This window comes from Sinocyclocheilus anshuiensis, unplaced genomic scaffold (assembly GCF_001515605.1).
Source record: "Sinocyclocheilus anshuiensis isolate Anshui unplaced genomic scaffold, SAMN03320099.WGS_v1.1 scaffold130, whole genome shotgun sequence".
Classification (NCBI taxonomy): domain Eukaryota; kingdom Metazoa; phylum Chordata; class Actinopteri; order Cypriniformes; family Cyprinidae; genus Sinocyclocheilus; species Sinocyclocheilus anshuiensis.
Genome location: NW_015544207.1, coordinates 2,378,940 through 2,393,340, shown reverse-complemented (window position 1 = coordinate 2,393,340; position 14,401 = coordinate 2,378,940). Strand labels below are relative to the sequence as shown.

Genomic DNA, 14,401 nt, shown 5'->3' with positions numbered 1-14,401 from the left:
CATACAGGCATTGTACGCAACCTAAAGCTTACATAGGCTCTCTTTCTTAAACTTAACCCACAGAGGAGCAGTATAAAAAGAAGTACAATATGCTCTAAAAAGGTTTATCTTTACCTGATCTGAACACATATAAAATTTTCTCACCAACATATTTGCTTGAGCATATACTTTAACATACGACGTTGCCTATACATATCATCATCATCACTCATTTCATTATTAATGATATGACCTAAATATTTTACTGTAGTACATACATTTAAAACTTGCCTGATAAATAAAAATCTGAGAAATTCAAATCTCTATGTTCTTTGGTTCTACATATCATGGCAACACTTTTTTTTGTATTGTATTGCACATCATATCTAATCCCATAATCAGAACATATATTAAGCGACTGTTGAAAACATAAAATTTTCTCACCAACACATTTGCTTGAGCATATAACTTACGACGTTGCCTATACATATCATCATCATCACTCATTTCATTATTAATGATATGACCTAAATATTTTACTGTAGTACATACATTTAAAACTTGCCTGATAAATAAAAATCTGAGAAATTCAAATCTCTATGTTCTTTGGTTCTACATATCATGGCAACACTCTTTTTTTTGTATTGTATTGCACATCATATCTAATCCCATAATCAGAACATATATTAAGCGACTGTTGAAAACCAACACTACTTGGGGAAAAAAACAACTAGATCATCAGCATACATATAGTGATTGACTGTGGTATTACCAAGCATACATCCAGTCCTACAGTCACTTAATTCTTCTGGCAATTCAATATGTCAATATTGGGAAAATATGTCAAAAAAATATGTCGAAAATTCTTAATATGCTATTAGGTACGCCCCTTTGTCTTAGTTTACTGAACAACTTTTGATGATTACCTCTATCGAAAGCTTTAGAAGCATCAATAAAGCCGATTATAATAACTTATAATATAATTTCTTTTATACAGTTCTTCTACTTCCTTCAGAGCATACTGTATATACACAAATCAGTACTATGGTGAGCCTTAAAACCAAACTGATTGCCTGTTGTATCAAGATAAACACCTAATCGATCTAATATGATTCTTTCCAAAACCTTTGACATAACACTCGCTAAAGCAATTGGTCTATAGTTATCCAAACTACCTACCTTGCCAGCCTTTTCCTTAAAAAAAGGCAACAAGGTTACTGACAACATAGACTCTGGCAGCAGCCCATGTATCATAAAACCAGTGAAGCAAATTGCAAGAAGAACCACAAGCCTAGGACACGAAAATGTTAGGTGTTCAGCAGTAATTTGATCTAAACCACCAGTTTTCCTACCTTTAAGCTGAATTATTGCTTGATAAACCTCATTTGTTGTAATACTCCCTGTATCCATACTAGAGACTACTTCCACTTTACTGTAAATGGCTCAGTCTTTACACAATTAAACGGAGTAGAATAATGTTGTCTCCACAACTCTGCTCCAGAAACACCCTCGATAGAGCACGGTAATGTCACATTGCTCCTATTTATTGATCTTACGTCCTTCCAGAAAGCATTCACATTATTACAAAGTAGATTTTCCGCCATTGAATCGGCTCTCATCACTTGTTCATGTTTACAAATATAACGAACTGCATATTTACACTTGACATTAGTTAACGTTTTCTGGTCCAAAAGTGGTCCTTGTCTGGGCCTATCAGCTATATCCCATGCCTTAAATGCTTCCTTTGCTTTTTTATGATATGCTGATACATACATTTTCCACGCTGGCTTACTATGATATTTCTTGTCAGGGCAAGTAAGATATGGTCTACTAGCCTCATGCCTTCGCACTAAGCACTTTTAGACAACTTTTTATATTATTTACATCTTTATGACTGCCTTTACGTGTTTAGTGCCCGGACAGAGCTCAAACAGCAGTTTTTCGATGACTCAGTCCACTCAGAATCAAAAGTATTTGAAGCAACCAGCATTATTTGATCCTGGCTCATCGTTTTTATTTGAACCGAGAGGAAATTAAGAAATTCATCCTATACAATTATTTTTACCATCCACAGCCTCATAGATCGTAGGTTTTTTTTTAAATAGGTTTGATTCTAGGTCGACTAAGCCCAGAGTTAATACAGAAACTTTAAACAAAAACAAGGCCTCATAAATGGTATGTATAAATGGTGTATATGAAACAATAGCTTGTATGACATTTAGATGTGTCATACAATGCATACTATGGTTCAAAGTTTTGAGGTTAGGAAGGTATTTTTTAAAATGAAATATATACATCTATTTAGCAAGGATGCGTTCAATTGATCTAAAGACATTTATAATGTTACAAAAAATGATATCTATATCAAGTAAGTGCTGGTCTTTTGAAATTCAAAATTCTATTTATAAAAGACTACTGAAAAAGTAGCACGATTTCCACAAAATATAAGCAGTTTGAACACTGATAATAAGAAATGTTTCTTCAAATATTAGAATGATTTCTGAAGGATCATGTGACACTGAAGCCCTTCAGAGCATACTGTATATACACAAATCAGTACTATGGTGAGCCTTAAAACCAAACTGATTGCCTGTTGTATCAAGATAAACACCTAATCGATCTAATATGATTCTTTCCAAAACCTTTGACATAACACTCGCTAAAGCAATTGGTCTATAGTTATCCAAACTACCTACCTTGCCAGCCTTTTCCTTAAAAAAAGGCAACAAGGTTACTGACAACATAGACTCTGGCAGCAGCCCATGTATCATAAAACCAGTGAAGCAAATCGCGAGAAGAACCACAAGCCTAGGACACGAAAATGTTAGGTGTTCAGCAGTAATTTGATCTAAACCACCAGTTTTCCTACCTTTAAGCTGAATTATTGCTTGATAAACCTCATTTGTTGTAATACTCCCTGTATCCATACTAGAGACTACTTCCACTTTACTGTAAATGGCTCAGTCTTTACACAATTAAACGGAGTAGAATAATGTTGTCTCCACAACTCTGCTCCAGAAACACCCTCGATAGAGCACGGTAATGTCACATTGCTCCTATTTATTGATCTTACGTCCTTCCAGAAAGCATTCACATTATTACAAAGTAGATTTTCCGCCATTGAATCGGCTCTCATCACTTGTTCATGTTTACAAATATAACGAACTGCATAAAATCTGTGACATTTACGGTAAAATACCGGCAGCTGTGGTTGCCAGAACTTCACCGTAAAAAATATGGTAGCAATATTTTAGGTTTTACAGACTTAACTTAAATTCACAATAAAATAGAGTATTTCATTAACTGATGTAATGTTAATAAACCAACACATTGAAGTACTAATATCTGTTTTGAACCACTGTAATGCACTGATAACCACCAAAAACTGGTGGTGATGAGAAAATCACATGATGAACTGAAGCTCATCATAAACAGTAACATGTTATTTCAACAAAAAAAAATAAACTATGAAGTGTCATGCAGGGAATTCTGGGAGTGTCAATTTACGGTTTTTCACTGTATACAATGACTTTTTCTTTTTCACTTTCAAAAACCTTTTAACAGTATTTTACTGTAAAATTACATTAAATGTAATTACATTTATTCACCGAATATAATATGGAAACTTACTGTTAACCAATTAAGAGGTTTTTACTGTATAATTTGTACAGTCTTTTACTGTTAAACTCACAATAAGTTTTTACAGTGCAGGATTACTGTACTGTATTTTTGATCAAATAAATGCAGCCATGGTGAGCAGAAGAGACGTTTTTAAAAATATTTTTAAAAGCTTAGACCCCAAACTTTTTAACGTTAGTGTTCATCATCCTTTACCTTTTCTACAAAAAGCTACAGAACGGGATGTGGCGTGTAGGTGTGACATCAAGAATAATTTACTCTCTGCTAGAAATATATACTGAAACTAGCTCTACTTACTTGCAAGGTACATTCATTTTACATACATTAAATCTCTCAAACATTTACATTCACCAACTATTCAGTTTAATGGACAAAAATAAAAAGAGACACCAAAATTGTGCATATTTGAACATTTACTTCTATAACATCTTAAAGTACAGTACGTGCAGAATGCATATGTGGGATATTTTTCCACTGACAGTGAAACAGATTTAGTGCAGCTTAAGCCAGGGAGTACTTGTGACTCAGTCATGCTGAAGAAAACATTCTTTACAGTGATTAAAGCTCACACAAGCATGTGGTAAACTAGTATGCAGATCCATTTAAGAACAGACAGTACATCTAAGCAGAGGAATACTGACGTAATAGCACAGCTCAGGTTCCACTAAACCTGTGCAAACTCAAGTGATCATCTTAGGTGAGCAGATTAATCCCATGTTTAGTTTACATACTTGACGTTCTTCCAAGCATTTGGCAGTGTTCAAGAGTTAAGAAGAGATGTTTATGGGTTTAAGACAATGACATGACGTCTTGTGGAATGTGTCACGTGTAAGATTTAGACAGTGGCATCTGGACTCTGGTTTCCTTCTAGACTTGACTTTCCTTTTTGAAGACACTGCCATGCACTCACTTGCACATGTACGCGAGCAGGAGGTGTTTAGGTGCTTCTACAGATGCGTATGAATGGGGGAATGTGGGGTAAGTTGTGTCATGCTGATCTATTGAGTGTGTGACAGCGCTCCAGCGCCTTGACCATAGCCAAAGCCCTTTGGTCCAAAGTTTTTGGCATAGCAACCTGTGTACAGCACAAAATGAAGTTAATATGGCACCATGACATTTTTTGTACAAATTAGAGTGGTGTTGTTGCAAATCTCGCCACAATGATTTTAGGTGGTTTCCAGGGCGTTGCTGTTTTGATAAAGATTTCACTGATTTCAGTTCCAATTCATAAGCTCTTGATTTGAGTTGATTCAATTCGTTTTGGATATATATCAGGTACAGTACGTGTCACTTTTTCTAGAGGACTCCAATTCATTGTTGAGATATAAACATTTAAATGGTGGCTTTTCAAAGTAAAAACATATTGAGTATGTAATATAGTGCATATTTTTAGCAAAATACTCCTCTCTAGAGTTAATTGTTGAGTTATGGACATTGGATGGCATTCCTGAGGTAACTATAATGCTACAAGCCATATTATTAATTTACAAGCTGTTTTATTGACACCTTTCTGTGGTTAAAATACTCCCTGCTGGGGGGAAAAATATAATAAAAATAAATAAATAAATAGAAACCTTCTCAGAAGTTCAAACGGTTTGTAATGCTATTTGTTGTGGACATATTGCAAACCATGAACTGTTAACAATTAAAACCATTAACTAATGGTTTCCAGTAGCAGGGTTGCCAGGTTCAAAGTTTTCCTGCCGAATTGGACTGCTTGTAACTTGCTCACAGTTAAAAAATTTGCCATAATGCATAAATTGAGTTTTGATATTTGGATAGGGTAGTTGGGCTTTTTTGGGCCTATTTTTGATTGGCCTTTGGGCTGGTTCTGTTACTCAGACCTGGCAACCCTCTCCAGTAGTGTGTTTTGGACCACATTCCATTAGGATTTAGTGGTTTTAACATGCTACCAATAGAAGGCGACAAATTCCCAGTACAGAAGCACAGGGACATTTACAGTTTACATAAAACCGTTACAATTTTTAACCATATGTGATCAAATTGACAGAATTTTAAAGCAGAGACTTTTTCAAATCAAAAGTAACATCTCACGAAGCTTATTAAAATTATTGGATGGGAGGCACGCTGCAAGTGATGTTAAGGGAAGTTTTGTTCATGTATCTGCAGAAAAAGCATATAGCATATAGACTCAAAGATCAATCTTGGGATTTTGGATTTGATATTGGTTCAGGAAAATGAAGCTCGACTCAAATCAATTAATATTGTCGACCCAGCCCTAGCTGCTTTATCATTTCTAACATTTTCTAGGTGGTTGCTTGGCATGAATCAGAAGAGAGAAGATAACATTGGATACTCTGCCTTTGCAGTAGATTTCTCCGTCCTTGTCGGCTAAAGTTGTAGATTCCAACCCCTTGCCGCACTTTGCACATCGGAAACAACCCCTGTGCCATGCCTGCACAGAAGAAGACCACAGTCGCTTAATGAAGACCATATACAGGACCATAACTGATGGCTTAGTTAATTTTGGTGCATCATCACAGCATTTTCTCCTGTCATTTCTGCTTTTGGCTTACATTTCCTGCCCCTATGACTTTTTCAGCCGCGTAGACGGCCTTGCTACATCGTGGACAAACATCAGAGCCGCCAAACTTCTGAGCGAACTTGGATGCATTGGGGTTATTGGTTGGGTAGTGTTCTTGAGGCCTGCAATCAGAAGACACACAACACAAGATTCTGATGCTGAATAGTCACCAGATTGGCCACAGTCTGCTAGATTTACAGCAGCAAATCTTTAAAGGAATATTTTCCTCCAAATTTATCTTTAAATCATTAAAATTTGTTCCAAATCTGTTTGACATTCTTTCTCCTGTGAAACACAAAAGAATTCGTTTTGATGAATGTTCATGCTGCTCTTTTCCATAGAATGAAAATGGATGAGGGCCAAGAGCTGTCAGTCCAAAAAGGGCAAAAAAAAAAAAAAGTATAAAGGCATCATAAAGTGGTCCTTACAACCTCTGCAATATATTCCAAAACTTCTGTAGTTATATGATTTTTATTTACTTTATGTGAGGAATAGAGCAAAATTTAAGTCATTCTTCATTTAATTTTTTTGCTTTGCAGCCATGGTTAAACTTTATTTTTATTAAGAGTTGCATACATGCTCTTCTATAAATATGTAAAATAGCATAAACTGTAGTTGGTTGATTTATATATTGATCAAGTGGTTCCTTTCCATGTAAATGCGTGGGTTTTGGCCAGAATAGGCTATGAAGTATGCATTATGCCGACAGCCAAAGTCTAATTTTATGAGACTAGATGCTAAAAGAATGAAATCTGAAGCAATATTTAAGAATCCAAATTCAAATTAAGTGTATTCTTACTCCACATGTTTAATTCCCAGTGACTCTCCTTTGTCCATGCTCAGAGTTCCTGCGCCAGCGCCGTAGCCGTAGCCTTTGGGCCCATATTTTTTACCGTAACAGGCTTTGCAGTAGATCTCATTCTCATGGACGGCTACAGTAGTGCTGTCTAGATTCTTCCTGCACACCACTGAAATGAGAAGGATGAGTGATTATGACAAGCTACATAGATAAAAGTGTTCTGCAGTGACCTTCAGCTTTAAGATTTCAGAAACATAATGACAGTAACCTGCTTACCAAAGCAATATAGATGTCGGAAAGTGTTATTTAGATGACGGCTACAGTAGTGCTGTCTAGATTCTTCCTGCACACCACTGAAATGAGAAGGATGAGTGAATATGACAAGCTACATAGATAAAAGTGTTCTGCAGTGACCTTCAGCTTTAAGATTTCAGAAACATAATAATGACAGTAACCTGCTTACCAAAGCAATATAGATGTCGGAAAGTGTTATTTAGATGAGAGTATATTTTTCATAGTTTAATATTAGAAATATTGCTATATCTACTGTGCTAGTGTTTTGCATTTTGTGATCATAAAGTCTTGTCTGTGTAGAGGAACACCTTGGCAGGGTTCGGTGTTTAATTTTTCATTAAAGGTGCTTTGATTTATTTATTTTTTCCTGCAGACAGTCTGTCTGGTATGCAGAGCCTTTGAGGGCCCAAAGCAAGGTAATATTATATTTCATAAGTGATTTATAGAGACAACCAGAAGAGAGCGCCAGAGAACAATCTAGACAAAAAAACTGATGTTTCCACCTGAACTATGACTGTGACCCAATTCATATACTATCCGTCATTAACATTATCCATAATTAGAAGTAGTGTCTCCTAAATTATAGCAGATGCCATACTTTTTAAATGTTAGAAAAAGGTAGCAATAATGAATTGTAAGGTAATAAATTATCTAGATGCTAATGCGTTATTCAAACTTGTAAACGTATTCGACAGGAGGGTCTGTGGTTTCAAGATGCAGTTTTATGACCCTAATTTCACACACTCAAAAGTATTGTTTTAATACATATGTAAACTATGAAACAACCAACGTCGGACAGCTTGCTCTTTCAATACAGCTTTAAAAGCATTCTGGCACACATTTTTCACTTCAGCACTAAGTGTTGTGCCTGTAGTTGTACAAAAGATGAATAATTATTAACAGAAATTATATATTAATCTTTATTAATCAGAAAGAGTCTGCTGTTGGTAAACTTTGTTAAACCAGCTGAACTACTGATACTGTGTGGACTCATGGCACTGGACAGCACAGGAAACTGAACAGGACTTACTGCACAGGAAGCAGGATCTGTGGAAGCTCCGCCCTTCACACTGCACTTCCTCTGCAAAATACACTGTTTTCTGGCAGCAGCCACATTTGTTTCCACCCCCAAGAGGCATCCTGTAACACACACACACACGACCTGAAATCACCTACCAAGCCCTCATTCATTTATTTTTGGGGTCATCCTAGTGATTCCCACAATAAAAATGATAAATATTCAAATCCAGAAAATGTGTGTAGTAAAGTGTAACAGTCTAAACAGTGTTAAGTGTAGTCAACGGGAAGACCTGAAGTTCTGTAAATCCTATATGCGTATATATAATTATACTGTAGTTAGCAAAAAAAACAAGGATAAAAGGATACATAAAAGTGATGACGTACCACAAGAGAAATGCAATACCAAAAAAGGCATTGAGATTATTAAAGAATGCATGTCTGAAATCTGAAACGACACAGTTCTGATGTAAAAGCACATACTTGTTGCGATTCCAGAGTACAACTTGAACTTCACTGCTTGGCAAGTTTATGAGTTCCCTTTTCTAAATATGCCTCCTGTTTCACTAGACTAACATTGCAATGGATCTCCGGTCAGCCAGAATTATTTTGATCTGACCTTAAATAAATGAGTAATACAAGTCTTGTCCATAACCTTCATTAAGACACAAAATAACAAAATAAAACAAAACCAAAGAGAAATCAGTTGTTTTGCTGTGTCCGGAATCTGCATTTAGACTGAGACAAAACAGGAATTTTTTGTTTTTTGTTTTTTCCATGACCTGCATTAAGGCCACAAACAAACAGAAATCAGTTGTTTGCATTGAGACTGAGACACAAAACAAAATAGGAATCTGTTGTTTTGGTTTTTTGTTTTGTCCATAACCTGTACTGAGACTGACACAAAACAAAACAGGAGTCAGTTTTGTTTTGTGCAGAATCTTTTATGTTTGTCCATGTCCTGCATTAAGACCACAAAACAAAAGAGAAATCGGTTATTTGCATTGAGACTGAGGCAAAACAAAACAGGAATCAATTGTTTTTTTGTTTGTTTGTTTTGTCCAGAATCTATATTGAGACAAAACAAAACAAAACAATGTTGCTCTGTTTTTAGTTTTTTGACCCAGTGGGTTCAGGGTTGTAAATTTCCATTTATGCCTACCCTTATGAAAAAGACGTTTATTCAACTGTGCGATTACTATAATTCTTTTAAAATAAAAAAAATAGGAAAGTATACTTTCAGTCTACTTTGTATGTACTTCCCAGAAATATACTTAAAATGACATTTAAGTATACTTGACTTATATTAATATATTTGAGCTACACTTGTGCTTCGGGAATCCATGTTTTAATTGTTATACTGTAGGGGGCGCTATTACACATCTTCTGTACAGAATTTCCAAAACACAAGCGAAAAAGAAACAAAAACAGCAGATGCTTCCACATGTAATCTAACATGATCATCAGAAGTTAGAAAGATCAACCTCATCCTCAAACTTACGGGCTTGTGCTCGAGTGACAACACATGACTGAAATACATTGGGGAATTCCTGCACTAACACATCTTTAGAAGCACGTTTTACTTTCTCGGGACTCCACTTTCGCATGAGTAAACCAACGTCTAGAAAATACGCAATTGCATGTTTAGGCAAATCAGACTTCTCAATCACAGAGGATCTGCCCGTCAACAGTGTTTCATCAGCTTGTTGAGCACTGATTAATTGTTGCTTACTGAAAGGAAAATCAAAGCTAGGCTGAACAATCACATCGGAGGAGCAATCATTTTCAACTTCAGTCTTCGTATCTGACATTTCTGAACCTAAAAATGAGTTAGAAAGATCAACCTCATCCTCAAACTTACGGGCTTGTGCTCGAGTGACAACACATGACTGAAATACATTGGGGAATTCCTGCACTAACACATCTTTAGAAGCACATGGTACATCAGTAACCTCGGGCAGAGAATTAACCTTACTTCCAGCTAGATCGTTTCCAAGAATAAGGGAAATCCCTTTCACTGGCAATTGAGTACGTACAGCGACTTTTACTACACCAGTCACAATGTTAGAACGCAAGTAAATGGTGTGTAAAGGAACTCTCACTATCCCCAACTCAATTCCTTGAACCAACACATCGGACCCACAACTGGACTAAGGAGAGAACGTAGCGTACTTGCTACAATAAACGATTGCGCAGTACCCATATCTCGCAAGATACGCACAGGTTTAAACTCAGAATCAGAATTAGACAAAGCAACTGCACCATCACAAACAAACGGTTCAAATGTTGGGTCAACTGAATGTAGTGTCTCAGAAGAGGGAACACGAATGAAAGCTACACTTTTAGAGGGGTTTTGAGCTTTCCGCTGATTCTTACGCTGCAGTGCTGGGCAAAAAGCAATCAAATGTCCCTTTTCATGACAATAGAAACATTCTCGAGCTGCCAAAGGGGTGTCGATCGATTGTTCCTTTTTGTGTACGCTTAAAATGAGGAGTACGATCTACTGTGGTACGTGGTAAAGAACGGGGTGATGAAAAAGCTATTTTTTGTGTGAGCACAAACCCATCTGCAAAAACAGCAGCATCAGCAAGAGAGGAAGCTTTCTGTTCATTCAAATAGATTGGGGAATTCCTGCACTAACACATCTTTAGAAGCACATGGTACATCAGTAACCTCGGGCAGAGAATTAACCTTACTTCCAGCTAGATCGTTTCCAAGAATAAGGGAAATCCTTTTCACTGGCAACTGAGTACGTACAGCGACTTTTACTACACCAGTCACAATGTCATAACGCAAGTAAATGTTGTGTAAAGGAACTCTCACTATCCCCAACTGGAGAGGAGGATGCACTCACTGGCCCCGGAATAATATTTTCCTTTGCCTCCGGAGAAGGACGTGGAGCTTGAGCAGTCTTTAACTCGAGCTCCAGCTCTTTCAGTCGAATGTCACATCTCTAGCTCAAGAGCTCGGACCTGTAGCAGCTGACCTTGATACTGTTGGTGACAGAGTTCCAGCTCGAATTCCTTCAAGCGGACCGCTACACTTCCCAAACAAAAGAAAACACAGAAGTAGAACAAAAGGGACATAACAAGCTTTTTGTTCAAAATGTTGTTTATTTCTTTCTTTCTTTCTTTTTTTATCTATGAAACCTACCCACATTCAAGTGTTTATATAACTAAACTAGTAGTTTACTGAGACTATACTTCAGAGTGTACTAAAAATTCTACAAGTATTTAATTAGTAAACTATCAGTATACCTATAGACCAACTTGGAGTAGACGTCACAGTTGCACAGCTGCACGCGCATTGTGGTGGCAGAAAAACACTGGGAACAAGTGGAGGGAAGCGGGTAAAATCCATGGAATAAGAGAAAAAATTTATTGTTGTGCCTTTGGATGTCAGAATCGGAACGCAAATCATTTTTATATATTACTGTCGTCAAAGACGCCATTTGAAGCTAAACGCAGACTTTTAAACGGACAAACTATGGATGAAACCTGCTATGATTACCCTACTTTAAAGCATACATTAGATTTAAACAATAGGTCTATATAATATTCACATAGGGGACATATTGTATTAGTCCTACAGTTAAAGCATGAAATACTATTTAAACCTATAACATTTTACATAACATTTACCTATTTTATCTCACAATTCTGACTTTTTTTCTTGCAAATGCAAGTTTATCTCCTAGTTCGAACTTTATAACTTAATTCAACTCAACAATTGCGAGTTTGTCAATTCTGAGGAAAAAAAGCCAGAAGTGTGGGATTATAAATTTATGATTCTGAGCCGAGGGAAAAATAGAGAATGACAAGTTGATTTTTCTTACCAGAATTGCCAGATATAATCTTGGAATTTAAAGAAAAAAATCAGAATTGTGAAATATCAACTCAAAATGTCCTTTTTTATTCCATGGCTTGCATAGACTGCTACATAGCATTTTCTGCCACCAGATAGGCTCCGCCCACAAAAAAAAATGACATCACTGTTTGCAAACACTGAAATTGGTCTATAAGTTCACTTTTAGTATAGTTGCAGTACAAACTAAAAACATAGATGTAAACTAGTTGTGTGCTCAAAGTTTACTACTGTTATACTTAAAGTGTACTTAAAAGTATACTTTGATATACTAGAAAGTGGGCCAATTTAGTCCCAAGGAGTATTGAAATAGAACACTTACAAGTATACTACTAGTACACTGATATTTGTATACTTACTACACAAAATATACTTAAAATATTCTTGAACATTACTTAAGTATACTTAATAACAAACTTGAAGTATACTTCTTTTTGGTAAGGGTATACTTTTGACAGTGAAACATGCTGTCTAATCTGCTGTAATTGCTGGGAAATGTCTCATTGATTTTGTCCATAAAAGGGATGGTTGGTTGCAATCGAGACATTCCTGCATAGTTCTGCTGTCTCCAGTCTAAACACTAACTCCGGCCCCTGACTTCAAACATGTTGGGCTGTCAAGGAAGTGAGGAAATGGCATGACTCGAGTCGGCACACAGCCACACATGCTGATAACGTTCTGTACTATAGTACACAAGCCTGTTATGCTCTCTTATGGCCATTTCCCTTATTCTGTCGCAAACACATGCTTCTCTGACGCTGCCACATAAGGTCATGAAAGGTTTGATAGATAGGTTCATAGCTAGACTTAAGGACGTTAGACTGTATTGTGATAATACTGTGAAATTGTTTTAGGCATGGTGTGATTAAATCTACTACACACTTCCTGTGATATCAGAATTCTTGAGCTTTATTGATGCCTACAAATCCACCATGCTGCATTAGTCTCATTTCTACATGGACTATATGACATTATACGGTATGTCTTCAAGCTCACCCAGAGCTCACCCAGTTCCACAAACAATAACCAAAAAACAGCACTATTTTACAAAAACTCACAACTACACACATCAAATGACAGGGGTGTCAAACTCAGTTCCTGGAGGGCTACAGCCCTGCAGAGTTTAAATAAGACTGGACTGCACATACCATGTAGTTTTCAAATAAGCCTAAATGACTTGATTAGCTGGATCAGGTGTGTTTAATTAGGGTTGAATCTAAACTCTGCAGGGCTGTGGCCCTCCAGGAACTGAGTTTGACACCTTTGTTCTATGATATCCCTATGAAAATCCCCTTTCACGGAACCTTTATTTTTAACAGTATAGAATAAGACTGGACTGAAAATCTTGGTCAAAATGTTCCAAAAACTCCTTTTCAGACTAAATGATTTTTGGTCTGATTGAGTCCAGTTAGCCTACTAGAAAACAAGACTAGGCAAGTCACATTCCTGATTCTAGATCAGAAAAGTTAGTAGTAGTTTGGAACTGTGAAAGGGAACAATTTAACTTGTTGCTTCTCTATGAATGCCAAGAATTTAGTCAGCTGAATAAAATCGAGAAGGTCTGATGAGGAGGAAAGAATTGAAATAATTCCAAGAAGACAAAACCCTAGAAACAGTTTCAGCCTTATGAGCTGCACACAAGCTTGCAGAGCCATTACGCAAGAGAAGTGGAAAGCGTGTAGGGGACAAAATCTGACAGTGTGAAGAGCTTCTTACCTGAAGTGATCTTTTCTGTGTGTAGATATGGACAGAAAATCAGCAGTCAAAGTCCAGCAGACTGTGGGAATGAGAACAGATTCTCCAGTCCTAACACTTGTAATGCTGGGACTTCAGCACAGGAGCTCTGGGGTGGGGCAGTGAGGGAAGTGAGTCAAACTATGTCCTGTGGTGAGATGTTAAAGGAACAGCACTACCTCATGACCCTGCTGTGTGTTTGCTCACTGACGCCCCTTCCTCTGACGTTCACTGATGCTGAACACGGCCTGCCACACTGCGGCACTCTGAAACATCAACAACAGCTACAAAAAAAATCAAGAAGGCTCTTTGAACCTTCATTGACAGTGCAATAAGTCAATGTTTATTGAGGTTTATTGACTTTGCTCTTTGATACCTCATATGTGGAAATATACAGCATAAAAAAACTGCACATTCTGCACAACCATATTCTAAACCGCTTAACCTTACCCAATACCTACAGTGTTTGGGAAAGTTACTTTTAAAAGTAATGCATTACAATACTGCATTACTCCACAAAAAAAGTAACT

At 36.8% G+C, this 14,401-nt stretch overlaps 1 protein-coding gene across 1 annotated transcript; it reads right to left on the bottom strand.

Annotated features, from left to right (window-relative positions):
* Positions 1–4,013: 4,013 nt before the first annotated feature.
* csrp1a (cysteine and glycine-rich protein 1a) lies at positions 4,014–14,056 on the bottom strand. The gene is made up of 6 exons (XM_016497638.1): positions 13,854–14,056; positions 8,287–8,396; positions 6,963–7,131; positions 6,156–6,285; positions 5,941–6,034; positions 4,014–4,693 (listed from the first exon to the last, which is right to left on the bottom strand). The coding sequence occupies exons 2-6, from the start codon at positions 8,393–8,395 to the stop codon at positions 4,617–4,619; spliced, it is 579 nt and encodes a 192-aa protein (XP_016353124.1). The 5' UTR covers position 8,396; positions 13,854–14,056; the 3' UTR covers positions 4,014–4,616.
* Positions 14,057–14,401: the final 345 nt, after the last annotated feature.